Source organism: Oryza sativa, chromosome 7, assembly GCF_034140825.1.
Source record: "Oryza sativa Japonica Group chromosome 7, ASM3414082v1".
NCBI classification, from domain to species: domain Eukaryota; kingdom Viridiplantae; phylum Streptophyta; class Magnoliopsida; order Poales; family Poaceae; genus Oryza; species Oryza sativa.
In genome coordinates, this window is record NC_089041.1 from 7792319 (window position 1) to 7804726 (window position 12408).

At 40.9% G+C, this 12408-nt stretch overlaps 2 protein-coding genes across 15 annotated transcripts; both read left to right on the plus strand.

The window, feature by feature from the left end:
• The first annotated feature begins 1016 nt into the window (after window positions 1-1016).
• On the plus strand, window positions 1017-8112 carry LOC4342799 (uncharacterized). 14 transcript variants are annotated; one of them, XR_001547670.3, is made up of 9 exons: window positions 1017-1458; window positions 1817-1901; window positions 1977-2068; window positions 3204-5658; window positions 5810-5940; window positions 6124-6239; window positions 6596-6643; window positions 7080-7141; window positions 7818-8112. XR_001547670.3 is itself a non-coding variant. In XM_066312294.1 (5 exons), exons 1-4 carry the CDS (start codon window positions 5331-5333, stop codon window positions 7462-7464), a joined length of 585 nt encoding a protein of 194 aa, XP_066168391.1. In that variant the 5' UTR covers window positions 4564-5330; the 3' UTR covers window positions 7465-7488; window positions 7818-8112. The 14 variants fall into 14 exon arrangements, 5 of the variants coding, with proteins under 5 accessions (XP_066168391.1, XP_066168392.1, XP_066168390.1 ...); XR_010742499.1 differs by lacking the exons at window positions 1017-1458; window positions 1817-1901; window positions 1977-2068 and adding an exon at window positions 7401-7488 and having other exon boundaries at window positions 4564-5658; XR_010742497.1 differs by lacking the exons at window positions 1017-1458; window positions 1817-1901; window positions 1977-2068 and having other exon boundaries at window positions 4564-5658; window positions 7080-7488.
• A 629-nt stretch (window positions 8113-8741) lies between these two features.
• LOC136357270 (serine/threonine-protein phosphatase 7 long form homolog) lies at window positions 8742-11417 on the plus strand. The gene is made up of 4 exons (XM_066312291.1): window positions 8742-9215; window positions 9315-10158; window positions 10251-10771; window positions 10856-11417. The coding sequence occupies exons 1-3, from the start codon at window positions 9138-9140 to the stop codon at window positions 10310-10312; spliced, it is 984 nt and encodes a 327-aa protein (XP_066168388.1). The 5' UTR covers window positions 8742-9137; the 3' UTR covers window positions 10313-10771; window positions 10856-11417.
• Window positions 11418-12408: the final 991 nt, after the last annotated feature.

Sequence of the window (12408 nt, forward strand, 5' to 3'; positions counted from 1 at the left end):
GATTATATAGTGTGTTTTGATTTTTATTCCCAGTTAGTAACATCAACCGGAACTAAAAATAGGTTTTTAGTCCCGGTTGGTGTTACTAACCGGGACTAAAGATCCTAGGGCCCTGGCAAGGAATCAACCGGAACTAAAAATGAACTTTAGTCCCTGTTACCAACCGGGACTAAAGATGATTTTTAGTCCCGGTTGGTAACAACAACCGGGACTAAAGATCTTCCTCTTATTAACCGGGACTAATTTTTAGTCCCGGTTTTTAATGGAATCGGGACTATTATGGATTTGGGTCGACCGACCAAAAATGGTTTCTCTACCAGTGTTATATACAAATTATATTATAGTTACAATATAATTAAAGTGGAATTATATTACAATTATACTACACTTAGATTTTGAAAGTTTTCCGTTAAAAAACTTGTGGCAGTCTTTTAGATAGCATCTTGGAATATATAAAAAGATGAGCTTAATTTACTAATGTACAAGAACAAATACTCCATATGTTTTAAATTACTTATTGTTTTAACTTTGCCTTAAATCAAACATTACTAGCTTTGACTATTAAAATCTATATATTCATATATATAGTTTGAAAACATTGAAGTATATATGTAATTATAAAAAGCATTTGTTTTGATGTTAAACTATATTTTTTTTAAAAAAATTGATATTCAAAGTTAGAAAGGCCAATTGGCTCATGTCTGATATGGGCTGCTAGAGACAATACAACCATGTACATCGCATATATGTGTTTACTTAAAAGCCGTGGGAATGGCTGAGGATTAGTGCGCCACGTCAGCAATTTTTTCAAAAAAACCCCTGTGTTTTTGTTAATTACATACCAGTTCCCATCAACATCGTCCGTTTGATCTCGCGGCAGGGTCGATCTAACCGTCCACGTGTCCGCTGCGGCGGCCCTTCCTCAGCCGTGGGATCGTCGAATCGGGAACGAACGGCGTAAATTTAGTCCACCCACACGAAACCCTAGCCCTCCCTCCCCGGCCTGTCTCGCCCGCAGCCACGCCGCCGCCTCGCCCTTTGCACGCGCCATGGCCGCCGCATCCTCGCCCTCCTCCAGCCATCATCGTCGCGCCGCTGCCACCAATAAGGGAGGCCGTGGCATCAGCTAGTGATGGCCCCGCGTCTGTCGCCCGCGGCGAGACGCGCTCTCCGCTCCGGTCAGTGCGGCGCCAAATCCACCTCGGGGACATCGGCTGTCTCGCTGCGGTAGAAGGAGGTGGTAGGACCATTGGGGGTTGAACAGTGATTGCTAGGAGATCGAGGAGGATAAGGAAGGAGAAGAGCACAGCTCAGTTACGGCTGCCACGACGATAGCTGCTGGTCGGCGACAACTACGGCAAGGCCATCGCCCAGTGCCACACGTGCCGCTGTACATGTCACCACGCCGTCCTCTCTTGCTCCACTAGAATCTCCTCATCTCCTCTCCGTCCTCTTCAGGTGAGTTTGGGGGCCACTTTTTGCAGGCTTGCAACCATGCTTCTCTCCTGCCTGTGCTAACGGGTCATGGCTGTTGTTATTGATGGTACTGCAATTTTACTGTTGTTGTATTCCACAGATATTTGATTTGGGCATAGTTACTATTGATTACAATCTCACTTATGCATATTTAAAGTAAATCATGTACTCATCCATTCCATTGAAAAATAGAACTTGCGCTGAGTTGGTGATCTTTAGATATTACCAATCATTTGTTGCAGTGTGTTTTTTTGAATAAAGATCTTTTGGACTTGCTTGAACTAATATGGCATCTTGCCTAGAGCAACTGCTGATTTTTGCCTCATTATGAACCTATCAGGAATGGCCAATTCGTCACTGATTATTTTCTTGACGTTCATGATTCCTAACACTATGAATGGATGAGTGACAAGTTTGACAATGAGGTATGTACCTGATCCTGTCATTTTGTCTTTTTCTTAAGAAAAGCAGGGTCTACCCTTATGTACTTTTTCCTGCAGTTTTGCCTACATTATGCATGAATCTAAAAAGTCCACCTACATAATTCATCAAGCCTACAGGTGCTCTCCTACGATATCTCACAAGGATTTAGGTATACTCATATTTCTGCTAGACCCAAAATCTCATGAACGAGTATGTATCTGTGTTCTCTATTTAACAATGAGCGATTCATTGAAGCTAGAATGCTTTAGATATGATAATTTGAATCAAGGTCGCTAATTGTGGTTCAATACCAAATGGCAATGCTGGTGGCCTTGCTGTAGTTGTCGAATTAACTATGAACCTATCTCAGCAGCTGCCAAATTCATGAATAATTTCCCCCCTTTTTCCTGTGTTCATATTTCTATCATTTACATTCCTTTTGCAGGAATTTATACATCCTACAAAAGACAGAACAACATAGTAGGATGATATGTTTGGGTACGGACTTCAAGATTCACTTAGATTTGATTAAAAAATGAAAAATATTTATCACATCCTACCTTCACAGCTGTTTATTTTTTCTGAGTTAGGAGTATGTAGTACTCCAGATAATCAAAGAGTCCAGGATTATTAAATATGTGCATGTTGTGTTTACATGGCGAGAAAAGGCTACATGACCAAAATCTTTGCTTAATTCGTGCACCACACACATGAATAAGTCCGAATCTTTCCACTGGTCATTTCTTTTGCTCACGGCCAATTTGAAGAGCTATGAACTATTCGTATTTCTGTCCTCAAACAAATCTTAATCCTAATACTTGAAAGAAAAAGAGAGATTCAATATGTATCTTTACTTCATGCAAAAACACATTGCTCCTTTGTATTTTGCATTTCAGAATTCAGTTTTGCCTTATGAATAGCTTTTCATCCTAGAATTAACTAATCGAACAACAAATTGATGTTGGGAAGATCTAACTAATAATCAATATCTGCTGCAATTGTTTCTTACCATTCCTGCTCTGTACTTGCACTGATGATACCATGCCTTCATAGCATATAACTAAGCGTGCATTATACCTTCTTATCTGTTTGTTGTGTGGATTGGCTAAGCAAACATAATGGAGTGCTATTCTTTGTATAGACATGTAATTTTTTTCTGTTTGTAGGTAATTTTTACATAAATGTGTTGTTCTGAACTAATAATCCAGTGTTCTGTTCAGGCTTTCCCCATTCATTTCTATTAAGTGAACTATTGTATCAGCTCTAATTTCCCTTTTATGTGCATCTACTGAATAATGTTGCAGGGTCTAGTGAAATCTATTCATGTATTGTGACCTGAAAAATTAATCAAGGATTGCTCTTTACCGATGAAGATAACATACGGAAATATGCCAAGCTTGCAAAGTTGATTTGATTGATAAGAAATCCATGTCCCATTATCAATGCGTTCAAGAGTCAAGAATCTGTGCTGGTAATGGGTACTACATGAACTTTTCTGCAACTACAGGTTTCAAGCATTTGCTCCCTTTCTGTTCTATGCACTTTCCAAATTTATCAAGGCAAGCACATGGATCATGGACGTTATGTACTAATGTACATATTTGCCAAACTATCGCCTTTCTAAATATGGAACTTTTCATGTTTCAGAATTTAGGTAAGATTTAGGGTTGCCACTTATATTTAGTGATCAGTACAAATTCAAAGTTTTGTCATTTTTCTTTGGTGCATCATAGGTCAATTGAGATTCATTCTTGCCAAGCTTTCATCAAAATTCTGACAGCTTGTGTTTTACACCTACCTGTTTTTTCTATGTTTACTTACAAGCATGAATATTGGTAGAGAAGAATAGTACTATAGTTTGCTCATATAAGTAAACCAGGATATGAGATGATTTGGTGTGGCCTGAGACAAAGCTGAATTAATCAGCAAGTTTTTAATCAATTATTCTTGCTAAAGGCACTTTGAGAAGTTGTTTTCAGTTTGACAAAAATAATAAAGAAAACAACAAGAAGAAAAGTTGTTTAAAGTTATTTAAGTAAAGTTGTGAGCTATTATGTGATAGTGCATCAAATATTTGTAAGATAGATGTAGCCGGTTACTCTGAAAAGTAAAATTGAATGAATCAATGCCCATCTTTCGTTTTTTCTGTTCTTTAATTTATATTTTTTAGCGCATATAATCCTTTATGTTGTCGATTGCACAATATAAAATAATGGAACTTTACCAATGCCCTGCAGGTGAAAACTTTACATTATAGTTCATCATTCTATCTGACAGCTAATAAGACTTTTAGAGCTCCTTCAATTACTACTCAAGCTTCCGTGTAGCCATGCCAATAGGATTAGCAATGAAGATTCCCACGCATGCTCACACATATGCATGGGAAAACTCATGTGGTTCCGAAACTAATGTTGCATCATATATCTCAATTAAATCAAGTTAACTGTATACTGAGCTTGATGTTGCATATGCATTGTCTTGAACGATTTGTCTATTGCGGATTTGCGGTTTGCCATATATGAAATGGTTCTTGAATGCATCAGAAGTCTCTGTCTTTTTTTTCCTATGCATTGTTAGGCATCGTTCGTTTAGGGGTGATAGGGGAGATTGGCTCTCGTTTTTCGCGCGCACGCTTTTCAAATTACTAAACGGTGCGTTTTTTGCAAAAAATTTCTATGGGAAAGTTGTTTTAAAAAATCATATTAATCCATTTTTAAAATTTAAAATAGTTAATACTCAATTAATCATGAGCTAATGGCTCACCTCGTTTTGCGTATCTTCCCAATCTCCTCAATCCCCTTAGTCTATGGACAGCGCTACGCTGCGCGCGTTTATTGCTAGTATTATTAAGGGGCGCGGATTGGGGCGATGGCGGCGCGGGCCACGTCACCTCTTTTTCCTCCCGCCGTCCGATCAGGCGTGGGCGGCTGGGATTGAGGCGCGCGGTGTAAATTTTGCGAAAATCCTCCGGTTTATGCGTAATTCGATTTAAGTCCCTTCGGAACAGTAGCTATGAGGTGCTATTTTACGTATAGGCCCTTACAAAATCCTCATATTCCACGATAAGGAGAGAAAAAATCGAGAATAAGGACTGTGCTGTAAACAGTGAAAACCGAGGGACTTTTTCGCAAAATGTCGCCCACTAACCCCAAACCCTAGCCGCCGCCCGCATCCTCTCCTCCCTCCCGTCTCACCCTCTCCCTCTCCCTTTCCTTCTCCCGGCGCCGCCACCTCCGCCTCACGCCGTCCCCGTCTCCTCGCGCCGCCGCCTCCTCCTCCGCCGCCACCGTCGTCATGTCCTCGTCTCCGTCTCCGCCTCCGCCTCGCGCCGCCGCACGCCGCCACCGCCGCGAGAGGAGCTATCGGAAGCGCCGCCCCGGAGGAGGAGGAAGAGAGGCGAGAGAGCGGAGGACGGAGAGGGATCCGGCAAGATGGGAGTCCTGGCGTTCTACCGGTGGCTGGCGGACCGGTACCCGCAGACGGTGTCGGACGCGGTGGAGGAGGAGCCCGTGGAGCTCGAGCCTGGCGCCTTCGTCCCCGTCGACCTCCGCCGCCCCAACCCCAACGGCCTCAAGTTCGACAACCTCTACCTCGACATGAACGGCATCATCCACCCCTGCTTCCACCCCGAGGGCCACGCACGATCCTATTCCCCCATCCCCTCTGTCTTCTCGTCTTCTAATCAACCCATTCTGTGTTCGATCTCACCATGGATTTGGACTCCCTCTCCTGCAGCCGGCACCGACCACTTACGACGAGGTGTTCAAGTCGATTACTTTTGCATATAAGTAAATCTTTCTTTGTTTTTAATTCACTGGTTTGATTCTCTGGTTTTTTTTTTTTTGGGATCATGTTTAGGTTCTTGTTGGATTTGGTACTGATCTCGTTAGGTTTCTTGGCCCGTTTTCAGGTGCGGCTCTGAAGGGGAATTTCGTCGAACAAGATGAATGCGTTGCCAGGAACTTCAAGCAGGCGGCCAAACTGCTGGGCCTGGACTCCAAGCTGGAGAAGAACTTGCTCATCCCATTCAGGGAGATCAAGGTGATGATTCTAGCGCAGTTTTCTTGAGATATGGTAGTCTGTTTTCTTTGGCTTCACTTGCTCGAAGTAGTTTTCTGATGAACATGAGAGAGAGTGTTGAAAGTTCTTGCTGCGACCAGGTTCAATGGAGTAAAGGATTTTCTTTTTGGTTTGGAGTGCCAACAAGTCTGTGGTTGATTGCAGGTTGAATGCACAGTTCCGAAAGATGATGGGACTTTAGCATCTTACATGTTGGGTTTAGGGTTTAACATGACAATGTTAGGGGACCTATGAAGGGTGGAATCAGATACCGCCATGAGGTGAGAATATTGATTGATTAGTGTGTTCTTCGTAATACAAGCTGGTGCCTAGCTATGATTGAGTGAAAATTTATATTAGTTGAACTCAGTTTTCTGGGTTAATAATTTCTCTGGTAGTACAAGCATTAAGATTCAATGAAAACATCAGATGCTGATCAGATTTCACCTTTGGATGCAATCTATTTCTAATTTTCTACTTCTGTGTTAGTAAAACTTATATAAGTTATATTACCATTTACTTGCAACAATCTATCAATATCAGACCTGAAATTGTTCAAGCTTGTCTCTTCAGTTCCAGCTGCACATTTTTTTTGTATGGGCTTTACTGATGATGAACTCCGGTCACACAATTGTAGGATGGTGAAAAAAAGCCTATATTCTGCTGTTAGACAATTCATAATTAGGTAAGGGAATTTGGTAAAGAGTACAATTTACTCTGCAAGAAACATAGATTTATGCTTGCTAATCCCAATAGATCATCGAGCCATCACTTTCTTTTACAGTAGTAACTTCGCTCAAGAAAATGTTTGCCTTTTAAAGGAAAAGGGATAATTTTGCTCTACCACCTTGCCAGGGCCAGAGTTGTGTGCTTGTATAGGTTAAAGTCAGTTTCTTTTGCAGGAAAATGCTATGCCTTTACTCTCTTTCCTAAAAAATCGGTTTTGGGTTATGCTGTTACAGTTTCTTTCCATATTTCTTTTTAGATGTTGGGGCCTGTGTCCCAACTGCATGAAGATTTCATGCAGAACATTTAAACAAGTAGCAAAGCTTCTGTCTGGCCATTTTTAGACAAGTTGATACATCAATGATATAATTCTTTCTCAATATTTTGTGGTTCAGGAATTTGATATTTTAGGCCACCGACTGGGTCTTCGACACCACAGAGGACCGCGCCTGCCAAGGTGATTATCGCCTTGTTTAACCTCTCAGCAAGGTGGATTATTTTTAATCAATCCAAACATGGCATTGCGGTGATTTCTCGTGGGATCCATGCGCCATCCAGATTATGTTGCGCAGTAGTAGAGTTTGCAAGAATTATTTATTTGTTAACATATACGCGCCAAACAATTCCACCCAAAAGCCTTAATCTGTGAAAAGAGGTTGGGTAATCTACTCAATACTTAACAACTAATATGCTGCACTGTTTATGTTAATCTGTAGCTTGGATGAATCTGATGTAACATATTCTGAGTGCTTGGGTACAGTAATTATCACTATGTACTAGACAATACATTTTGACCATGCGAAGGTATGTGGAAGGTGTTATCGCTTTTTTTTTCTTATAAAAGATATGCTGGTTGTTAGTGTTGCCATTTTGATTATGACTCTACGTTGCTATTTGCATATCAGTTATCAGTGGAACTTTTACTTTTTAACCGTTGTACTGTAAGCCACTTCAATACAGGCCATCATATACAACTAGGGAGCACGTTTTCTTGTGTGCTACTGACAAATAAAATACAAAGTACATTTCAATGAGATTTGTTTACAGCTTATAAGTGATGTTCTTTGTTTTACACCATTTTTAGTCATCGTACAAAATTAGGCTGAAATTGTTCTTAATGCTATTCTTTTCAGCACAAAAGTCCCTGTTGCTACTGTGCATGAAGATCTTTCCTCTGTGGCTCCTCCTCCTGTCCATTGCCCTCGGTGTTATAAAGTTACCATTTGATATTTCTGGTCTGGGTAATCTCCTAATGTAAGGTGTTAGTTTGTTCTATTATTCTATTCTCGATTATACAAGCTGTGGCTTTAAAGAAATAGCAGTAGATATGATATGGACCATTGAGGTCACTTCCATAAACTTGGATCTGGGTGTGCAACATTTGTCAGTACACCATTGCCCTCGGTGTTATAAAGTTACCATTTGATATTTCTTTGATCTGATCAAACAAATCTTAATCCTTCTTTCATAGCACCAGCACTGTTGCATCTTTTGCCTAAACATATTATGTTATTACGCTGTCACACTGTTGCTTGTCCTCTATGTATTGTCCCTAACAAATTTTGCTGTAAACATGTCCTGTCAATAGTCATAGCCATCACTAACAAGTGAGCTACGTATCTATTTATTTCAGTACACCAAATTATGTGCTATTATGATGTTGCACTACAACATCACAATTGCACATCCTCTAACTCTGCTTTAATGCTCTAAATATACTCTGTTAACAAGGATATCCATCGCTATTATTAGCTGCTAATGAATGAATTGTATCCAGGCGGCGCGCCCCAGGCTCTAGTACTCCGAATTTTTTTCATATAATAATTAATAACCTCAAAGTTAAATAAATAGTAAATTCGAATCAGTAATTAGAAAAATAGGAAGGACGTTGGGAGCAACAACGTCTCAAGTGGACGCTGGAGAGACGACGTCCTTTAATGGACGCTGTAGGCTAGCACGTACATCTAGCTGATCCCAGCCTAGCCCAAGAACTCATGCTGCAAAGGCCCAAGTAAAGTTCCTCCAAACAAAAACGGGAGAAAAAAATGGCTTGCCTCACCTGCGCGTGTGCGTCGTCTGGAGAGCGCTCACCCTTCTCCACTTCTGTCCTCATTCGCGCGGCAAGCCGGCGGCGGCGCGACGCCCCTCTCCTCTGCGCCCCTATCCGTTTCTGTGCATGGTTCCAGCCTGGTCCCTAGGTGAATCCTAGCTTCCGATTCCCTCTGCTACTGCCGCCGCACAGGTATAATCGAAGACCCCTTCCCCTGCTGCTGCCGCCGCCGCCGCCGCCCTCCAATCCCTTTCTGCAAGGCCTTGCATCTCCGGTGCCCTTGACTGCTCCTGCCCCTGTTGCTATTTGATTCCATATTGTAATGCAGAAATACTAGATTAATATTATTTATAAATTAGAATGCAACCCAGTCTATTGTGTTTATCAAATACAGCTAGATAAGATGGCCACCAATGATCGGTTCAGTGATTTGTTATGGATGCCTCATTGTCAGCATAAAGTTTCCAAAATATGGGATAGTGTGAGTTGCTAGATTTTTTTTCTACGTTATTCGTCCATTGTGTGTAAAACTTCAAACAGACTGTATGGTTTGACTAATTGATGAAATGTATTTTTACAGCCTACTAATTGCATTAACATACGGCTTCATCGTGTCGGCATTCCTTACCACTCATTATGTCAGACAGCTTTAGAGAATCTTGGGTTCTTTCAGATTGCACGGATGAAGGAAATCAATAATGATAAATATTTGATATCAGCACTGGTGGAGCGCTGGCGACCTAAAACCAACACTTTTCACTTACCAGTGGGTGAGATGACAATTACGCTACAAGATGTAAGTTGCTTATGGGGTTTACCTATCCATGGTAGACCAATTACTGGCCAAGCTGATGGCTCATGGGTTGATATGATTGAACGGTTGCTTGGAATTCCTATGGAAGAACAACACATGAAGCAGAAAAAAAGGAAAAAAGAGGATGATATGACTATGGTGAGTTACTCGCGGTACTCCATCAGCTTAAGCAAGTTGCGTGACCGCTTTCGTGTAATGCCAAAGAACGCAACAGAACGTGAGATTAACTGGTATACTCGAGCACTTGTTCTTGATATTATTGGGTCCATGGTTTTTACTGATACATCTGGAGATGGTGTACCTGCAATGTACCTCCAATTTATGATGAACTTAAGTGAACAAACAGAGTACAATTGGGGGGCTGCTGCACTTTCCATGTTATATAGACAGTTAAGCATAGCATCTGAGAAGGAGAGAGCTGAAATATCTAGACCTTTATTGTTACTGCAGTTGTGGTCTTGGTCACGTTTGCCACTTGGTCGACCTGTTAAGGCAATGAAAATCACGAAAGAAAGGGAAGAAGAAGATGAACAGGAGGAATTGGACTATTGCCTTGTATTTGGAGCAAAGTGGTGTCTCTCACATGAATTTCGTGCCCCACATAATGCGGGTACTATTTCTATTTTGATTATATCATATGTCCCAATTATGGTTTTTTTTCTTGGTGTACTTGTCTACTTATCCTATAGTAATGTTATGCAGGTACTGAATATTACCGAAGTCAAATTAATCTGATTCGAGAAGGAGTAATTGTTTGGCAGTAACCTTATGGATGAAATGCCCATCCAAATTTGTAATGATCGTGCTTGGTGGTTTGCTAGATTGCCCCTAATTCATTTCTGGATTGTAGAGTTCCACTACTTAGATAGGGTGATGCGCCAATTTGGTCGTCGATAGAACATTCCACCTCATCCTCCATATGGCAAGGTTGAGCACCGCAAACTATGTAAAATCAAACATGGAGGAAAAATGCGCAGTTGGGAGATAGTACATGCTAAATATATACACCAATATGACAATTTGGAAGCAGTAATGGTCCAAGAGGACCAACCTTTTGATCCAGCTAGCTTGCCAGAGTATAGACGTTGATTCCAACAAAATGGTATGTATAGTGTTTTTTCGATGCTCAGTGCTTGGGAGGTCTTGAAAACCCAATCCCATATCCCCGGGACATATTTGAATGGACAGGCTACATGCCCAGTGGTCCACCACTAGCACGAATTGTAAGTTATTTTGTACAATCCATAGTAAACTTTTGCTGCCATTTTGGTTCAAACTACAATACTCTTTTTTTTTTCTAAATGCAGAGCTTACATGTGATAAAGAATGCTGCTTGGGGGATCAAATGTGCAATTACTAATAGCTGTAAGAAGTTAGGCAAGTCAATACTCAAGACATGCTTGGGTAATTTGAGAGATCTAAACCTAGAGCCTAGGTTGCAAAATATGCTCACTGATGCTGGGTTGCCAATCAATATTGAAGATATTCCGTCTGATGATGATCTCTCAGCTCATGTTCACCACCCAAGTCCTCCGAAAGACTCTAATTCTGATATATTTGATGAATGGGTGTACTCAGGAAGAGGTTTTGAAAGATATCTCCATGCAGGTGGGATAGCTGCAACACAAGACCTAGGCCAAGTGACACGGATAGATGAGTAGAGCTGTAGGTTTGAGATTCTTTCGATGTGTGAGTTGCTAAGATAGTGGTCCATGGGTTGTAATAGTGAAAACTACAGCTTGTTAACAACGTGCTTGTTTTAGATAAATTATTATACTACTCCTAGGTTGCAGCTCTAAAGTTCAGTTTGTGTCGAATTCTATGTAGTGCATGTGAGCTCTAAATTTATGTTCCATGTGGGTGCCACTATATCAACTTTTTTTACTCACTCACTCTTACTATTGCAGGCAAATATATGTAATATATATGTAAGAACAGAGATCTAGATAGCCCATTTGGATCGATAAACACCAAAACCAAACATCAGTGTAATTTTTCTCCATAAGTCGTACAAATATAACATATGTGATGCTGACTCAGTTCCATCAACAGTTATTACAATATCTGGGCACAAGATGCTATAAAGCAAATAATAACAAAAAGGGGCACATCTGATCGACAATGTTGCGTCCATAAGGCTGGAAGTTCCTGGTAGTTCCCAATCAGTTGTATGTTCAGCGAAATGATGCACCTATGAAATAAGAAACAATCAATTCCTGTCGGTGTTGCATAGAGCCTCCATGTGCAACTATTGTCCGTGCATTCAGCCACAATTTTGGATTTGCTACTGGTACTGTACTTCACTTCAGCATTCTTTTCTATGTGAAACTCACCTATGGCAATTTTCAGGTGCTCTTTTGAATCAAAAGTCTTCCCCCTTGCTAGTGGACTATCAAATTGCTTCTTATGCCCAAAGAAACTCTCATCTGCAATTGTTTCCTTTAGTACATAAATATCACTAAAAGCCTTTATGGGATTTTTGCCTGTTGCATGCATAAATGGAAATGAATTGATAGAATGAACAACAGGCTGTGGTTCAGGATGCTCATCATCTGTGCTATGGTCTGTGGATCCGTCAGTATCATGCTCGCTGTCGTCATCTTGTTCAATTCTGTCCTCTGCAAGGTCCGTCTCCTCCCCAACATAATCATCTTCTGCAATTTTTTGTTGCATCTGAAATATGTGCTGGCATTATGGATTCCATATTACCTTGAGAGGCAACTTGTGCTGGATGGATTGTTCTGTGCTGCAAATAAACATTTGTGTCATTCCTTTCAGTTTGTCTGCTTGATTCTGTAATTTGACTCAAAACTACTTGGGCTGGTTTACAGTCCACATATAACTCAATAATATGCCAACT

Bases quoted from the DNA above. Each gene is read 5' to 3' on its own strand.
- LOC4342799 (XM_066312292.1), top strand. From the start codon at position 5,331: ATGGGAGTCCTGGCGTTCTACCGGTGGCTGGCGGACCGGTACCCGCAG. The intron at 5,659-5,809 runs GTGTTCAAGTCG...GCCCGTTTTCAG, and splicing joins CACCGACCACTTACGACGAG to GTGCGGCTCTGAAGGGGAAT. The intron at 5,941-7,079 runs GTGATGATTCTA...TTTGTGGTTCAG, and splicing joins TCCCATTCAGGGAGATCAAG to GAATTTGATATTTTAGGCCA.
- LOC136357270 (XM_066312291.1), top strand. From the start codon at position 9,138: ATGGCCACCAATGATCGGTTCAGTGATTTGTTATGGATGCCTCATTGT. The intron at 9,216-9,314 runs GTGAGTTGCTAG...GTATTTTTACAG, and splicing joins TTTCCAAAATATGGGATAGT to CCTACTAATTGCATTAACAT. The intron at 10,159-10,250 runs GTACTATTTCTA...AATGTTATGCAG, and splicing joins TCGTGCCCCACATAATGCGG to GTACTGAATATTACCGAAGT.